The 16,514-nt window shown below is 38.3% G+C and overlaps 1 protein-coding gene across 1 annotated transcript; it reads left to right on the forward strand.

Annotated features, from left to right (window-relative positions):
• Positions 1–600: 600 nt before the first annotated feature.
• LOC138892228 (uncharacterized) lies at positions 601–1,208 on the forward strand. The gene is made up of 2 exons (XM_070175933.1): positions 601–911; positions 1,172–1,208. The coding sequence occupies exons 1-2, from the start codon at positions 601–603 to the stop codon at positions 1,206–1,208; spliced, it is 348 nt and encodes a 115-aa protein (XP_070032034.1).
• The last annotated feature ends 15,306 nt before the right edge of the window (positions 1,209–16,514 follow it).

Below are 16,514 nucleotides of genomic sequence, written 5' to 3' on the forward strand. Positions count from 1 at the left end.
GGGTTGCCACGGACCTTGAGGAGATTTGATATTGTATGGGTTATTGTGGATAGACTGACCAGTCTGTACATTTCATCCCGATCATAACTTCCTACACTTCTAAGCACATGGCTCAGATTTATCTTAGAGAGATTTTTCGCCTGCATAATGTGCCGGTATCTATCATCTCGGATCGCGGCACTCAGTTTACATCACATTTTTAGAGAGCAGTGCAACGTGATTTGGGCATACAGGTTGAGTTGAGTATGGACTTTCATCCTCAGACGGACGAGCAGTTCAAATAGACCATTCAAATCTTGGAAGATATGTTGAGAGCATGCATCATTTATTTCGGAGGCCATTAGGATCAGTTCCTACCATTAGCTGAGTTTTCCTACAACAACAACTACCAGTTAAGTATTCAGATGGCCCTGTGTGAGGCCTTATAGGGAGGTGATTTCGCTCTCTGGTTGGTTGGTTTGACCCTGGGAGACTAGGTTGTTGGGTACTGATCTAGTTCGTGATGCTTTGGAGAAGGTGAAGCTGATTTTGGAGCAACTTCATACAATGCAGTCCTGACAGAAGAGTTATGCTGATAGGAAGGTTCACAATGTAGCTTTTATGGAGGGTGAGAGGAAAGTTCTCAGAGTTTTGCCGATGAAAGTTGTGATGAGGTTCGGAAAGAAGGGCAAATTGAGCCCTCAGTACACTAGTCCATTTGAGGTTTTGGAAAGTGTGGGTGAGGTGGATTACAGGCTTGCTTTTCCACCTAGCTTGTCTGGAGTTCATCCAGTTTTTCATGTTTCCATGCTTCACAAGTATCATGAGGATCAGTCACATGTGTTAGATTTCAGTTTAGTGCAGTTGGATGAGAACTTGGCTTATGAGGAGGAATCAGTAGGCATTCTGGAAAGGCAGGTTTGGAAGGTGAGGTAAAAGGATATTGCATCAATGAAGGTTCAGCGGAGAGGTCAACCGGTCGAGGAGGCGACTTCGAAGACCGATCATGATATGTGAAGTCGATATCCTCGTCTTTTTGGAATTCCAAGTATGTCTCTAAACTCATTGGAGGACGAATGTTTGTCTATAAGGGGGAGAATATAACGACCTAGCCGATCCTTTTGTGTATTTGAGCCCCATTCCCCCTATGTCATACTTCCTATATGCTTCTCTATTGTTTTGTGACTTGCAGGGATGGTTGGTTTGGTTTCGAGGAAGCATTGGAGTGAATTGGAATACTTAGTTCTAAGGTTGGGTGCTTAAGTTGTAAGAGTTGATCAAAATTTGACTTTTGGGTAAACAACCTCAGAATGGTGTTTTAATGGTCCCAATAGGTTCGTACGATAATTTTGGAGTTGGACGTGTATCTAGATTTAGATTTGGAGGTCCCTAGGTTAACTTGGCTCTATTTGGCGAAAGTTGGAAATTTGAAAGTTTGGAAGGTTCGTAGGTTTGACCGAGAGTTGACTTTGATGATATTGGGTTTGTTTTATTATTTCGGGAATTGAAATAGGTTCGTTATGTCATTTGGGTCTTGTGTCAAAAATTTGGGGTTATTCCGAGTTGTTTAGATGTGGTTCAGTATGAGATTCGAAAAATTGAAAGTGGATTAGTTAATTAAGCTTGAATTGAGGTGTGATTTGTAGTTTTGATGTTATTTTGGGTGATTTGACACCTCGAGTAGGTCCGTGTTATATTTTGGGACTGGCTGGTGTGATTGGACGGGGTCCCGAAGGGATCAGTTATGTTTCGAGTGAGTTTCGGAACATGTTGGAACTAGTTGGTAGTTTTGGTTTGCTATTTGCACACCTGCGAGGTTTTGAACGTAGGTGTGAGACCGCAGATGCAGGTAGGTGAGCGCAGAAGTGGATTTCAGCCTGGGACAGGGAGTCTGCAGGTGTGAAGCTTGGGGTGCAGAAGCACTCGCGCACCTGCGAGGTCTTTACGCAGGTGCGGCCTTGCAAAAACGAGATCTTGCATCGCATAAGCGGTTGGTTGGGGGTGTTAGTGAACTCGCAAATGCGAACATAATTCCGCAGAAGCGGAGTTGCAAAAGCAACTTTTGGGTCCACAAAAATGGGATTACTGGGCACTGTTCTTTTAATCGAGGGCTTGGCCTAATTTTCATATTTTGGGATTAGGAGCTCGTATTTGGGCGAACCCACTCGGATTGGGCAAGTATTTTTAACTCAGATTTGTTAATTATTCATGATGTTACCTAGGATTTGACCTTTGGTTGATGAAATCTAAAGGAAAAAATTGGGGTTTTGGTAAGAAACTTTTGGAAAGCGAATAATTGAGATTTGAACCTCATTTTGGAGCCGGTTTTGGATGAAACTTGTATATTCGGACTCGTATTGGAATGGGTGTTCGGGATTTGTGAGAATTATCGGGTTTCGAGAGGTGGGCTCGGGTTGAGTTTGTGCATTTGATCAAATATTCAATCTTTATCATTTGGATTTTATTTCTATGGCCTTGTTTGACGTTATTGAGTTGTATTTTTCTAGATTCAGCTCGTTCAGAGGTTGATTTGAGAGGAAGGCCTATTTTGGGAGATTAGATGCTACCAAGTGGAGGTAAGTCTCTTGGCTAACCTTGTTAAGAGGGAAACCCCTAGGATTTGACTTGTTTGCTATGTGTTTGAGGTATTATGGTTGGCCTATATACGTGGTGGCGAGCATATATGCACTCACTGAGTTTATATCATGACCGGGGGTAGAAATTGGGATATTTTATGAGTTGTTTGACTATAAACTCAATTGATTCATGATTTATTTGACTTATGTGACTATGTTTTCTCTCTTATTCATGTTAGAAATCATGCCTAGGCTTGTGATTAATCGTTAAGGCATGGGAGCTTATTTCTGCTATGTTAAATTGTTTAATTGAATGTAGTCACATAGAGATTACATGAGTACATATCCGTATGATATTTATTAAGTCCTTGTGCACCTTTTATCTATAATTCTTGAGCATATTCATACATTTTCAATATTGAATACGTGATTTGGACTGAGGATTTGGCACAAAGGGTAAACGTGCGGGTGAGATACAGTTATGGCACATCCGCCATCTCTGCGGACGCCAAAAGCCTACCCTCTCTCGAATATTGACTGGGTTGACCATCGGACATAATGATTGGATATTGATTTATGAGGTATGCTATTATGCCCCTCTTTGCGCTTGGATTTGGATTCTCCCCTCCGGAGTCAGGTGATAACTCATGTTACTTTGGGCCATGTGAGCGTGGTCGGTATATGGATTTTGTACTGGATCGATACATGGATTTTGTATCAGGTTCTGTGATGCATGGACTTTGTTTCGGGTACATGGATCTTGTACCGGTTGAGCATGCATCCTTATTATTGACTCATCTTGGAGTATTTATTTCTCTATAAACTGTTACTTGACATTCTTACATGCTAATTGGGAGCCCAGGCTCAATTATTTAAGAATGTGGTATTTTATTATTATATTTGAGCAGTGATAGGGTTATTTCTCTGCTAGAAGAGCATGCTTACCCGTAGATATCTATGACTCTTATTATTTATGATGTTCTTTATTTTTCAGTTGTTAAATTTAGTTACTACACTTGTGCGGTAAGTATTCGAAAGTATCTAGCCTCGCTACTTCTTCTTCGAGGTTAGACTTGATACTTACTGGGTACCGATTGTAATGTACTCATAATACACTTCTGCATATCTTTTTGTGAATATCCGTAGGTGGGTACTAGCAGAGCTTCCTCATTTGAGCTAGGAGACTATACGGAGACTTAGGATGAGCTACAAATCATGGGTCTACTTTGCAATTCCTGAGTCCATGTTCTTTCTTTTATTTCTATCTATTGTATCTCAGACAGTTGTTATGTATATAGACTTGTTCTCATTTTCGTAGTTTGCTCGTGTACTTGTGCCACCTAGTCTTGGGGACGTATTGTGTTGGTCATGTTTAGGTCGTGCTTGGGTTTATCAGATACTATCATTGGTTTGAGACTATTTTAATCGTTTATTGTTATATCTCTCTGTTAAATAACAAAAATGGACTTTACTCATTGTTTGTGAGTTGGCTTGCTTAGCAAGTTCGACTAGGCGCCATCACGACCTCGAGGTGGGATTTTGGGTGGTGGCATTGCGGGGATTGATACAGTGTCTATATACAAAGATCTAGGATCTTATAGGGAGTTCCAAAATTTGGAATTGGGCTCTAAGGATTGTAAGCTAAGGTTGAAGGAAGAATCTTCAGTCAGGATAATGAGTTTATGCAGTGATTTGACAGCTTTGGAATGGCCCTTAGTACGTTTGAGGACAAACATATGTAGAATATAATGATTCGACCAATTGTTTTGAGCTTTAGCATTTTTGTTCGGCGATTTGAGACTTTGAGCAGCTTCATCTGATACATTAAGCCTTGTGTGTATAGTTAGTATTGATGTTCGAGAGGTTCAGAATTAATTTGGTAGAGTAATTCTCAATTTGGAAGTTTTACGTTGGAAGAGTTGACCAAGGTTTGACTTTTGAGTAAACGGCTCTGGAATCGAGATTTTTTTGTTTCAATAGGTTCATATGGTGATTTTATGTTCGAATTTGAATTTGGATGTTCCTAGAAGGCTTTGGCTCTATTTGTCGAAAGTTGGTAATTTGAAGAATTGGAGAGCTCATAGGTTTGACCGGAAGTTGATTTCAGTGTTATTGGACTTCTTTGTGGTTTTGAAGCCTTGGATAGGTTCATTTAGTTCATTGGAACTTGTGTGCAAACTTTGGTTGTGATCTAAAATGTATAAGGACTCATTTTTTTAAAATTAAGACATATGAATTTGAATATATATCTGAATATCAAGATGTGTATTAAGATTAAGACATCTGAATTTGAATACACATCTGAATATTAAGATGTATATTAAGATCTGAATATTAAATAATTAAGATTGTTTATTTTTTTAACATCTGCATATATAACATTTATCTTTATTTAAATATTAATAAATATAAAATTAAATAAAACACTAAGTAATCTAATATTCTATCATTAAAATATTTTTTTTTAAAATACGATAGTTGGTGTTGGTGATGGCTAACGAAGGTGGTTGTGAATGTGGTGGTTGGCGGTGGTTAGTGATGGTTTTGGTTGATGGTGGTGGTTCATGGTAGTAGCTAGTGGTAATTGGTAGCGATGGCGGTTAGGGTTGAGGATGGTGGTGGTGGGCTGTGATAGTTAATAATGGTGGGTTGTGGTTGTGATTGAGGAAGGTGATGGTAGGTGGTGGTAGCTTATAATGGTGGGCAGTGCCGACTATGATTGTTGATGTTGATGGGTTGGTTGGTTGTGGTAGTTGAGGTAGGTGAGAGTGTGGTTGTTGTTGAGGATTATGGTGGTGAGGGTAGTGGGTGGTGGTTGTGGTAGCGGCTATAGTTATGGATGGTGGTGGTGGTAGAGGTTGAGTATGGTGGTGGTGGTAGTTGATAATGATATGCGGTGGCGGCAGATAGAAACGAACGTAGATGATAGCATCTTAATGAAAATAAGTCTTTGTTATAGATCTTAATTATACACATCTATTAAAACCTATTAAGTGGTTGTGAATTAAAAAAGCAAACACACTTAATTATTAAGATCTGGACAATTAAGTTTTACACTTTGAAAATAAATACACTTAATATTTGAGATCTGAATGATTAAGATTCAGACTTCTATTAAGTGCAAACAAATAAGGCCTAAGTGTGGGTCGGACGCGTTAGGCGAAGTTGGAATATTTGAAAGGTAAGAAATAATTGGATCTTCGATTCTTGGTTTTGATGTTTTTTTTATGTTTCAAGCCTTGGGACAAGTTTGGATAAGATATTTGGACATGTTGGTATGACTGGACGGGGTATCGTGGGGATCGGGTATGTTTCAGGGTGGTTTTGGATCATTTCGATTGAGTTTTACATTGTTGGTTTCTGGTGTCTATGAACAGCTTCGAGATCGCGGAAGTTGAATCACGATCGCGTAATGTAATCCGGGATCTAGGAGAGGTTTTCTTCGCATTCACATGGGAGTGACCGTATTCGCATAGAACAGGGCTCACTTGTCAACGCCCTCGCGTGATGGGGGTCTGTGTCCGCGAAAAAGTAGAGTTAAGCTGGAGTTTTGTGTTTCGCATTCGCGGTTAGTAGGATGCATCCGTGTAGAGTTGGGCGCAGCTACACCGTATTCCTGAGATGAGGACCGCATCCGCGAAGAGAAAGAAGAGTGGCAGGTCATATTTGGTCATGCGATGCGGGGGCCCTGTTGCGATCGCTTATGCAGACTTTTATAAGTTTTATATTTCGGAATTTTACCCATTCTTTCATATTTTGCCCCTTAGACATCGAGGGGTGGAGATTTTGAAAAGCAATTTCACTACTACATTGAAGGTAAGGAATTTTCACTTGGATTTGGTTTTATATATTGATTCCCCATGAATTTCTTCACCAAAAATATGAAATATTGAAGTGAAATTTGGGTTTTTTGTCTACACTTTAAGACATGTATTTTGAGGATTTAAGTACTAATTTGGACTTGGTTTCAGAAATTAATTATATATTTGAACTCGGCAGGTTATGGGCCATCGAGATTTGATATTGGTTTCAAATTTTGGGCACGCAGGCCCGGGTTGACTTTTATGACATTTTGAGGATTTTTCAAAGACTGAAGCTTTATGAATTGGTATCACCTCCAATAGCATTGTTTGACTTCCATGGATGACGTTTGGCTTGGAATTACGTGATCGAAGGGCAAGAGCAAGGTTTTGAAGCGATTTGAGGTTGAAGACTAGTCGAATAAGGTAAGTGTCTTGCCTAGCTTTAGTTTGAGGGAATTTTTTTAATTAATAAATGATATCATTTTCTACATGCGGGGGTGGCGTACATGCGAGGTAATGAGCATATGTGCGTGCATTGGGTTTATCCATGCCCGGGGTAGTCTTTAGGTTATATCATGTCCTATTATGGATATTGGGCTTCCTGTTATCATGCTTTATATGTTTGTATGACTACGTGAACCTCTTGAAACATGCTAGAGATCATGTGTAGGTGTTGATTTCCTATTTGAATGTGATACTCATTATTTTATGGTGTAACCATCTAATTTGAGCTCTAGTCGTACACTCTGCACACGCATACACCTTTACATGCTATTTTCCTAAGTCCATGAGTATGTGATTTGATATCCGTTGTTTGTATATATGTATTCTTGTATATGATTTCTTTGTGATGGACTGGATTGACATCACGTGAGTGGTCCATGAGGGTTGGGTTATTATAGCACGTGAGTTGTCCTGCAGCGTGTGGATAAGAATCCATCCCCCTAGGGTCTTCTTCTCATGTTTCACCTTGATGACCTACACGCAGATTATGGAAAACTAATTAGTCGTTGAATTTTGAGTATCTTCTCTTGTGATGACCTGATAGGTCATTTTGGGTTCTAGCCCTTATTTTCATGTTCTGATACCTCGATTAGCTCTGTTTAGTATTTATCAACTTGCATGCGTAGTCTGTGTCTTTTTTCGGAATGCTTTTATGTGAAACATTGAAGAAAACATGAATTTTAGCTTTAAAAATGACTTGAGTTGACTACGGTCAACACTTTTTGTAAATGACCCCGGATCCGTATTTTGACAATCCTGGTAGGTCCGTATCGTTATTTTGGACTTGGGAGCATGCCCGAAATTGAATTCGTAATTCCCTAACTTAATTTGACATGATTTGTTGAAAACTAGTAATTTGAAAGAAAAAGATTTTTGAAGTTTGACCGTAGGTTGACTTTATGGCTATCCGATTCGGATTTCAGTTCCGGATCTTGGTATAGGTTCATTTTACTATATAAAACTTGTCTGCAAAATTTGGTGCAAAACGGAGATGATATGATAGGATTTGACGCTCTGTTGTGAATTTGGAAGTTCTTGAGTTTCTTTGAAAATCTCATGCATTTTGATGTCCGATTCATAGTTCTAGGTGTTCTTTTAGTGTTTTGATCATGTAAGCAAGTTCGTATGATGTTATTACACTTGTGTGCGTGTTTGGTTTGGAGCCTGAGGGGCTCAGGTGAGTTTTGGACGTGTTTTGGATGAGTTTGAATAGTGCAAAGGTTGTTGGTGCAATGCTAGATCTGGTGTCTAATACAGATCTTGCATTTGGGAGGTTTGGCTCGCATTTGCGAGCAGGGCCTGGGATTGGGTAACCTCGCATTTTTGAGGAAAATGTTTGCACATGCGAACTGCTCAGGATCGCTTTTGTAATTACTTGGTTGCTTTTGCGATGCCTCGCAACAGTAGGGCATCTTCACATTTGCGAAGATTTTAGCCGCAATTGCGAAGGTGAGATCTTCGCATTTGCAATATCTTTGTCGCAATTGCGACTTCTGGACTTCTGTGACTGGGTTCACATTAGCGACCCTTGTCTCGCATTTGCAATGTTCGCAATTGCGACATCTGCAATTGGGTAAAAGAGGGAAAAATCAGGATTTAGCTCATTTTACACCATTTCTCAAGCCTAAACACTCTAGAGGCAATTTTTCAAGAGAATTGTCTTCCCAAAATCATTGGTAAGAACTTTAGCCCATTTCTTTTCAATTACCTATTACTTTTCACGTGTTTTCAATAACAAATCCAGGATTTCCATAAAAATTAGGGATTTTATAAAATTGAGATTTAGACCATAAATTGAGGTCGGATTTCGAAAAAAATCATGTAATCGGGCTCGGGGTGAATGGGTAATCGGGTTTTGGTCTGAACCTCGGGTTTTGACCAAGCGAACCCGGGGTTGACTTTTGTTAACTTTTTCTAAAATGAGCAAAATTCAACCTTTATCATTGATGTGTAGTTTCTAAAGTTTATTTTGTACCGTTTGATCAATAATTTGCTAGATTTGATTGGTTTGGATGCTTGTTCAAAAGGCAAAGTCGTGGTTGATTGGTTTCTTTGATTACGAAGCGAGGTAAGTATCGTGGTTAACCTTGACTTGGGGGATTAGGACTTGTTGGTCTATTATCTATGTGTTTTATGTGTGGGACATATATATGTGAGGTGACGAGTACCTATGTATTTCCATTAGGCTAAATCATGCGGGGGAAATTGTTTCTTTATATTATATTGTTTCGATAATTAAGTTATCCATGCTTAGGTTAGATTATTACTTCTTTAATTATTTGTTTCGTATTTATTGTTTATTTTAAGAGGTTGAATATTTTGGAAGTTGAAGTTTGATATCATGGCACCATATTTGAAGTGAAATTATCCCCGCCTTGTTCTATTTATTAGACTTATATTGCTGCTTGGTGAGGAAGAGAGAAAAGCATGAACGGTGTTGCAGTACCTCATTTGCATTCATTATCATACATTATGAGGTTTGAGAGTAAAAGCACGAAAGGCGATGCCGTGCCATTATATTCATGATATTACATGGTGGGGACGAGAGTAAAAGCATGAAGGGTGATGCCTTGCCATTATATTCATATTATCGCACGGTGAGGACTAGAGTAAAAGCACGAAGGGTGGTGTCATGCCATTATATTCATGATATTTCATGGTGAGGAGGAGAGTAAAAGCACGAAGGGTGATGCCGTGCCATTTTCATATCATTTATTTAATTGATTTTCGGTTTTGGTGATTTACTTGGTTATATTGTTGCTTAATTCGGAAGATGTTTTTTCGTGATTTCATACTTGCCGTATTTACTATATCTTCCCCTTTTCGCATGACCCCTCCCAGTTAGCATTTTATCATTCTTTTTATTATTTTGCTGCTTAATATACACTTGTGTAGATTTATTTACGTAAGTGTCTTATCATAGCCTCATCACTACCTCGTCGAAGTTAAGTTCAATACTTACGGAGTACATTGGGTCGGTTGTACTCATACTATACTTTTACACTTCTTGTGCAAATACCAGTATTGGTCCTAGCGGTGTTTAAGAACCTGTTCTGTTAGAACATCAACTTCGACTTTCCCAAGTCTAGATTTAATATCTTTGATTTCTTCTTTTAGTTCTGAAACTTCATGTTTCAGATCAGAAATCGAGGGTTCAGCTGGCTTATCAAAATGAGCCATGACTTGTTTCATGCTGAAAGATTCAACAACTAACCTGGGTTTAGGTCTGTCATTTTGATGAGTGAGAATAAGGTTTTTGAGTTCAATCAAATATTTCTTCCTAGACTCATCATCTGTGATGTGTTGGACAACATCAAACAGAGCTTCTTTGGAGCTATCAGAAAGTACCTTGATGGAGTTAGGAGTTTTATCACAAGTACAGAAGGCTCCGGAACAATGGCATTCATAACCAGATTGGGTTGAGTCTGAGTTGTAAGCGATGTTGATGTCTTCATCATCACTGTACTCATCCGATGAATAATCAGGGGAAGAATCTGAGTTGGGTTCTTCCAGAATGGAGAAGAGTTCCTTTTTGGTATCTTCATTGATTTCAAGAAGATTAATCTTCTTCTTCTTTCTGTCAGATTTACACTGGCTGGCTCTGTGACCGGTTTTCCACAGTTCCAACAGACATCTTTGGTTTTGGAAGACTTTGAAGGTCTTCTGAATTTGGATTTCTTTCTAGGTGAATCATCGAGATTTTTCCTAGTTTTATGGCGACGAGTCTTTCTGGAAGACCTGTAGGCTTTGTCCTTCTTGGAAGAATGAGTAGAAGGAGCAACAATGTTTGTGTAACCGAAGTCTTGACAGAAACTTCCTAATTCTTTTCTAGAAGAGTGTTGCTCTTTTTTGAGCTGATTTTTGAGTTTGATGTCAATGTAGAGTTCTAGACCTACAACGTTGATAATGCTAACAATGTCATCATAGGTCATTTGATGGTAAGGAATTTTACCTTCACAACGATCCTGGATTTTGGTGCGGACTTTGCTAGCGAATAGGGGAGGAAGACCGCTGATAAAGTGTTCTTTCCAAAAATCTAGATGACAGTCAGGTCTAATCATAACCTTACTGATAAATTGGTTTTTGTACCAGATAAACTCATCTAAAGATGGACAGGATAGATTGTTTAGAATTTGTAAACTTCTATCTTGGAAGAGTTTTGGTTCTCCGATGAAGTGTTTTGCTATGTGGTAGAGAAGGGTAGCGCAAGCATCTTCTCTAGTTATCTGGGAGGTGGTTTCCATAGGAGTAATAGTACCTCCTATAACCATAGCAGTGGAGGTAGTTCCCTCGGTTTTGACTATGGTTTCAATAGCCGTGGCAGCATAAATGGCTTGTCTAACATCTTCAGTGAAATAATTATCCCACCAATGTTTCAACATACCTGTAAATCCAGCTACAATCATAAAGGCGGCTTCTTTGTCAGAAGATCCTCTTATCTTATAAGTTGTAATGCAAACTCCCATTTCATGAAGTTTATGGTAAATTTGATGCTCTTCCAAAGCATCAATGTTCCATTCTATTATGCTTCTTCCTTCGTGAAAAGTAGAGGCAAGAAAATGATTCTCCTCATATTGAATATCTGGAAATGAGGGACGCTATGATAATTTTTGTAATTATGAAAGCGTTCATGAGAAAGTCTTTGGAGAAGGTCTTCCTTCTCTTGGATGGTGGATATTTTTCCTTCCTTGGGTACTTCTTTGGAAATATTAAAATTGGCCAACTGTTTGTTGATCTTGTCGAGAACATTACCACTGACTTCAAAAGTATCTTTGAGTTTTGGATATTTGTTCTTTGAAAATTCAGAGATTTTGAAGCTTGGGTTTGGTTCAATGTTCTGACTAGAACTGGATTGGGAAAAGGTTGGCTTTCCACTGAATAAAGACTTTTCTTTGGAGTCTTCTATTTGTCTAGAAATGACATGAAGGAGTTGATTCGAATAATTGTTTTGTTCAATAACTCGTTCGAGATTAGAACAAGCAACTATATTTGTAGGTTTCTTGCTCTTCGTTTTAAAAGGAGAAGCAGAGATAACAGTATTGGAAACTGGGATTTTTATTCCTTCTAGAGGAGGAGTGACAGACTCAACAACTTTGTTGTTAGTTGTATACCATTTGTTGAGTGGGGCTCACCAAGTCAACTGAGAAGAGGGTGTACTGCTATCGATCGTGATTATATTCATATTATCACATGGTAAAGACGAGAGTAAAAGTACGAAGGATGGTGTCGTGCCATTATATTTATGATATTGCATGGTGAGGACGAGAGTAAAAGCACGAAGGATGATACCGTCCCATTTTCATATCATTGATTTTCGATTTTGGTGATTTACTTGGTTATATTGTTGCTTAATGCGGAAGATGTTATTCCGTGATTTCATACTTGTATTTACTATATCTTCCCTTTTTCACATGTCCCCTCCTAATTAGCATTTTATCATTCTTCTTGTTATTTTGCTACTTTATAAACACTTGTACATGTTTATTTTCGTAGTTATCTTGTTATAGCCTCGTCATTACCTCGTCGAGGTTAGGCTCGACAGTTACAAAGTACATTGGGTTAGTTGTACTCATACTACACTTCTGCACTTCTTGTGCAGATACTGGTATTGGTCCCAACGATACTTGAGGTATGTCCGCTCTGATCACTTTCATATGGAAATTCGAGGTAGATATGCTGGCGTTCGTAGATTTTGAAGTCCCCTTCCATTTCCTACTTTTACTGTTTATCTCTTTCAAGTAGTTGTATTTATTTTAGACTGTGTTTGTAGACTTCTAGTTGCTCGTGTACTCTTGACTCTAGATTTCTGGGAGTAGTTATTATCGCGTGGTTTATATTAGCACTGTGTTAGATTTGGAATTTTTTTCTCGTTGAACATATTTTGTTTTTAACTGTTAAAATTGGTTAATCATTTATTTCATGTCGGCTTGCCTAGCAAGTGGATGTTAGGCATCATCACGACCCCGGGGTTGAGATTCCGGGTCATGACAATTCTATATGCAAACTCCTTGGATGTATATATAATTTTACCATATATCTTCTATATATGCTAGCTTTGGAATATATATATACATGCCTTTTATTCATATATTCTCCATGTCCTGTTGTGATTGATGAAATGATTCAAAGTACATATATTCTCTATATGCCAATATGTGTAACTTGACTTATTTATTAACGCATATCTTCTCTATATGTGATGTTTGGCTAAAATTTCATGTTTTTGCATGTAAATTGCCTTGCAATATGCATCAATCTTGTTAAATTTAGTGCAAATATTTGTGACTCGAGCTTAATAATGATGTTTATATGTGTAGGGGTCAACCGGAAGTGATATGGAAGGATTGTGTGCAATTTGAAGCCAAAATGGAAGAGTTTAGCGGGAGTATGGTTTTTGGGATCCAGGTTTGAGCCAGAGACCATTCAAAACACAAAAGACAACATAAGACAGAGTTGGGCGCCTAGCTTTGCGCCAGGCACCCGCTGTGGCACCCAAGCGGAAACTTTTCCTATTTTGGCTAAGACTTTAAAGTTTCGACCCTACACGCCCCCAACATGTAGAAAAAAGGTTCTAAACCTATTTTGTAGAGGTTATACATTATTCGAGAGGCAAAAGACCGCTAAAACAATTGCAAAGAACTGGATCCCTTAAGTTCTTCTTCCATTCTTTGTTAGTTTGTAGATTAATGCTTTCAAATATTAACATGATTGTTAGCAAGCTATGAGTAGCTAAATTTCTTTCTGGATTTTCGATGGAACCTTTTGAAATATGAATTCTTGATATGTTTTCATATATTTAGCCTTCGGATTTCTCTACTTGTTTAGTTACGTGCTTATTTTAGTTAATTGAAGAGCTCTCAATTAACAGTACCTATTTAGTATGTATTGCTTGGAAAAGAGTACATAGTTAGGTGGTTTTTGAACAACGTCACTCCTAACGTATGTGAGGAATCAATACAACGAGTTTAAAGATGGGTTTATTGTAGTTCGGGAGAATATATCTAGTAAATTATTGTAGTTGCCAGAATAGAATTACAATACCTGAAGTGCTCACAATCAGTAGAGAATACTTAGGCGAAATTATAGAAAACGTAGCAGGAAAGATTCCAAAAATTGGGGAAATCATAACTCTAGGCCTCCGTAATCTTGTCACCGTTTCTTAGTATTTCTAGTTGATAATTTACTACTTTATATTGTTAGTTAATTAGTTAGACATAAGAATCTTAATATATATATATATATATATACACTTCAGAATTTGTTCAACCTTGTTTCTTAATAATATAGAACAATTGTAGTTAAGCCTTAGTTCTCTGCGGAATATGACTCCGAATTCTTAGATCGGATTATATTTTCAACAACCGCTTAGTCTTTTTTATAAGGCATAGTTGGGCATGATCAAATTTTAACGCCATTGTCGGGGAACTAACAGTGTAGCTGTAGGTATAAATATTGCTTCTTTTTTTGGCAAATTATACTACTAGGCGTGCCCAGTAGTTATTTTATTAATAATATAAAAGAAAAGCGCAACACATAGGAAGAGTACAAATAAGGGGGACAATAGCACCAATAGTGTTCCTTGTATGCCTTGGCTATATAATCACTCATCTGCGCCTCACATTGCCTTATAATGGCAGCCTCATGTAGAGGATCATGGATCTGCCGGCAAAGTCTCATGAGGACATATAATCTCATAGCCATTTGGATGTCTTTCCAAAGGCATAGGACATGGGCAACCACATACTGGGCCTAACCTTACCTTACTAATCCTATTGAGGCATAAATATCCTCGCCTACTAACAAGCATGTAAAAAGAAAGAGCTAGAGAGCACTAAATATTTTATGACCATCACAGAGTTTATAACATACTCCGTGATGATATTACAAATGACTATACTAATAAAATGGTAAAATAAGATGTAGTAGGAATTTGATTCTTGTCCCTTGTTGCCCAAACTTGTAACTTCTTCAATTTGTAGTTCTTGATCATTTTCATCAAACCTCTTCAGAATGTCTTCAAAATTCATGACTTTTCTATTGAACGTTTGGACCTTGTAGATGTAGTTGGGGCTGCATGTTTTTGTTTGGTAACTCTCATTGGGAGTCGCCTAACGTTTACTTCCTCATTCACAGAAATAGATGGAGTGGTTGTAACTAATTGTTGTTGTCCAGCTTGTGTAGTTGTTACTGCAATACATGGTTGTAAATGCTACTGTTGTTGTCCAGCATTTGGAGTTGATATTACTGCCTGTGGCATGCTTGCAATTTGCTTCTGCTGTCCAGCAACTGCTGGTGTTGTTGCATATTGACCAAACACAAGAGTATCAGCTAAAGTGTTTGCAAAACTCTGCTGCTGCCCAATCCTTTTTGTTGCTGCATTTTTCATCCAGATAGCACCTACTTTGCTTGTTTCAATATGCTCCTGCCCAGTATTTGGTGGGGTTACTACATTGTGAATGCATGTAGCACCGGGAGACTTTCTAGGAATGAATTCTGGAGCATCCAAATTAAGCTTGCTCTTTAGTTTTCTAGTCGAAGTACTTTCAGTTTTTGGCATCAGATGGGTGTCCTTAATAATTGTTTCTACGTGAGGGCTGGAAAACTACAGCATTTTACTATTTCTTGAGGTTGCCTCATGTTGAAGTACCTGGTCTTGCACGCTTGGAGATCTCCTATTTTTAGGTGATCGGTGCGCGACTGTTTGCTGTTGATTCTGTCGAACATCTGCAGCACTTGAAATTTGTTGCTGCTTCATCACTTTTGGAGTTGTATTCTGCCTTGGAGAGCTGTTATCTCCATTTTTGAAACTGTATCACCACACTCCAGTTCGAACCTCTTACCATTATCATTCTCTCCATCTATCTGTTCAATGACCAAGGTATCAAAAGAATTAGCACAGCAGATGTTTTCTGCTGCAATTTTCTATTTTGTTTGATCTATAGCAGCCTTTTTGCTAGGTGATACAACCAACCAAACTTTAGCCCTTTTCTCTTGACCACTAGTCTTTCCAATAACTTTGCGATTATTGTTGATCCTTTGTAAATCTTGCTCATTATTCCTCTTATCAGGCAAACCAGTAACCCCTTTAATATTTGCACATTCATTCTTGGCCTGCATTAGTTTTTTACCATCATCTTCACTCCCCCTAGTTCCTGGTGTAGTTGTACCAGTTGTGCTTGACAAAAGTATCACCTGCCCAACCTGTGCTTTACCCTCAAGCTCTTGCCCCTCATTTTGCACAATAGTACCTTTTAAGACTGTTTGTTTATGAAGTGCAGCATCAGTTGTGTTATCCAAAACACTCACACCAGCAAAAACTTGCCCCTGAACATGCTCTGTAGTAGCAATCAACCCAACTGTTTTTTCATTTTCAAATGCAGCAGTAGGTGTAACACCTGCTGGTTTTACAACCTTATCAAGTGCAGCAATATTAGCTTGAAATCCAGCCCTATTGAAGGTTAGATATAATTATTGCTAGGGTTCAAGTTTGAACATTAATTTTATTTTATTTTATTTATTTTATTTGTGATATGAGAAATATGACATCTTGTAATTATGGGAGTTTGGATGTTGGTAGTTCTAGTTTTGATCTTCCTAAAACTTATTGTGGAGGAAACCACCTGTGGCAAAATTCTCAAAATATTTTCGAGGG

Source organism: Nicotiana tomentosiformis, chromosome 5 (genome assembly GCF_000390325.3).
Source record: "Nicotiana tomentosiformis chromosome 5, ASM39032v3, whole genome shotgun sequence".
NCBI classification, from domain to species: Eukaryota; Viridiplantae; Streptophyta; class Magnoliopsida; order Solanales; family Solanaceae; genus Nicotiana; species Nicotiana tomentosiformis.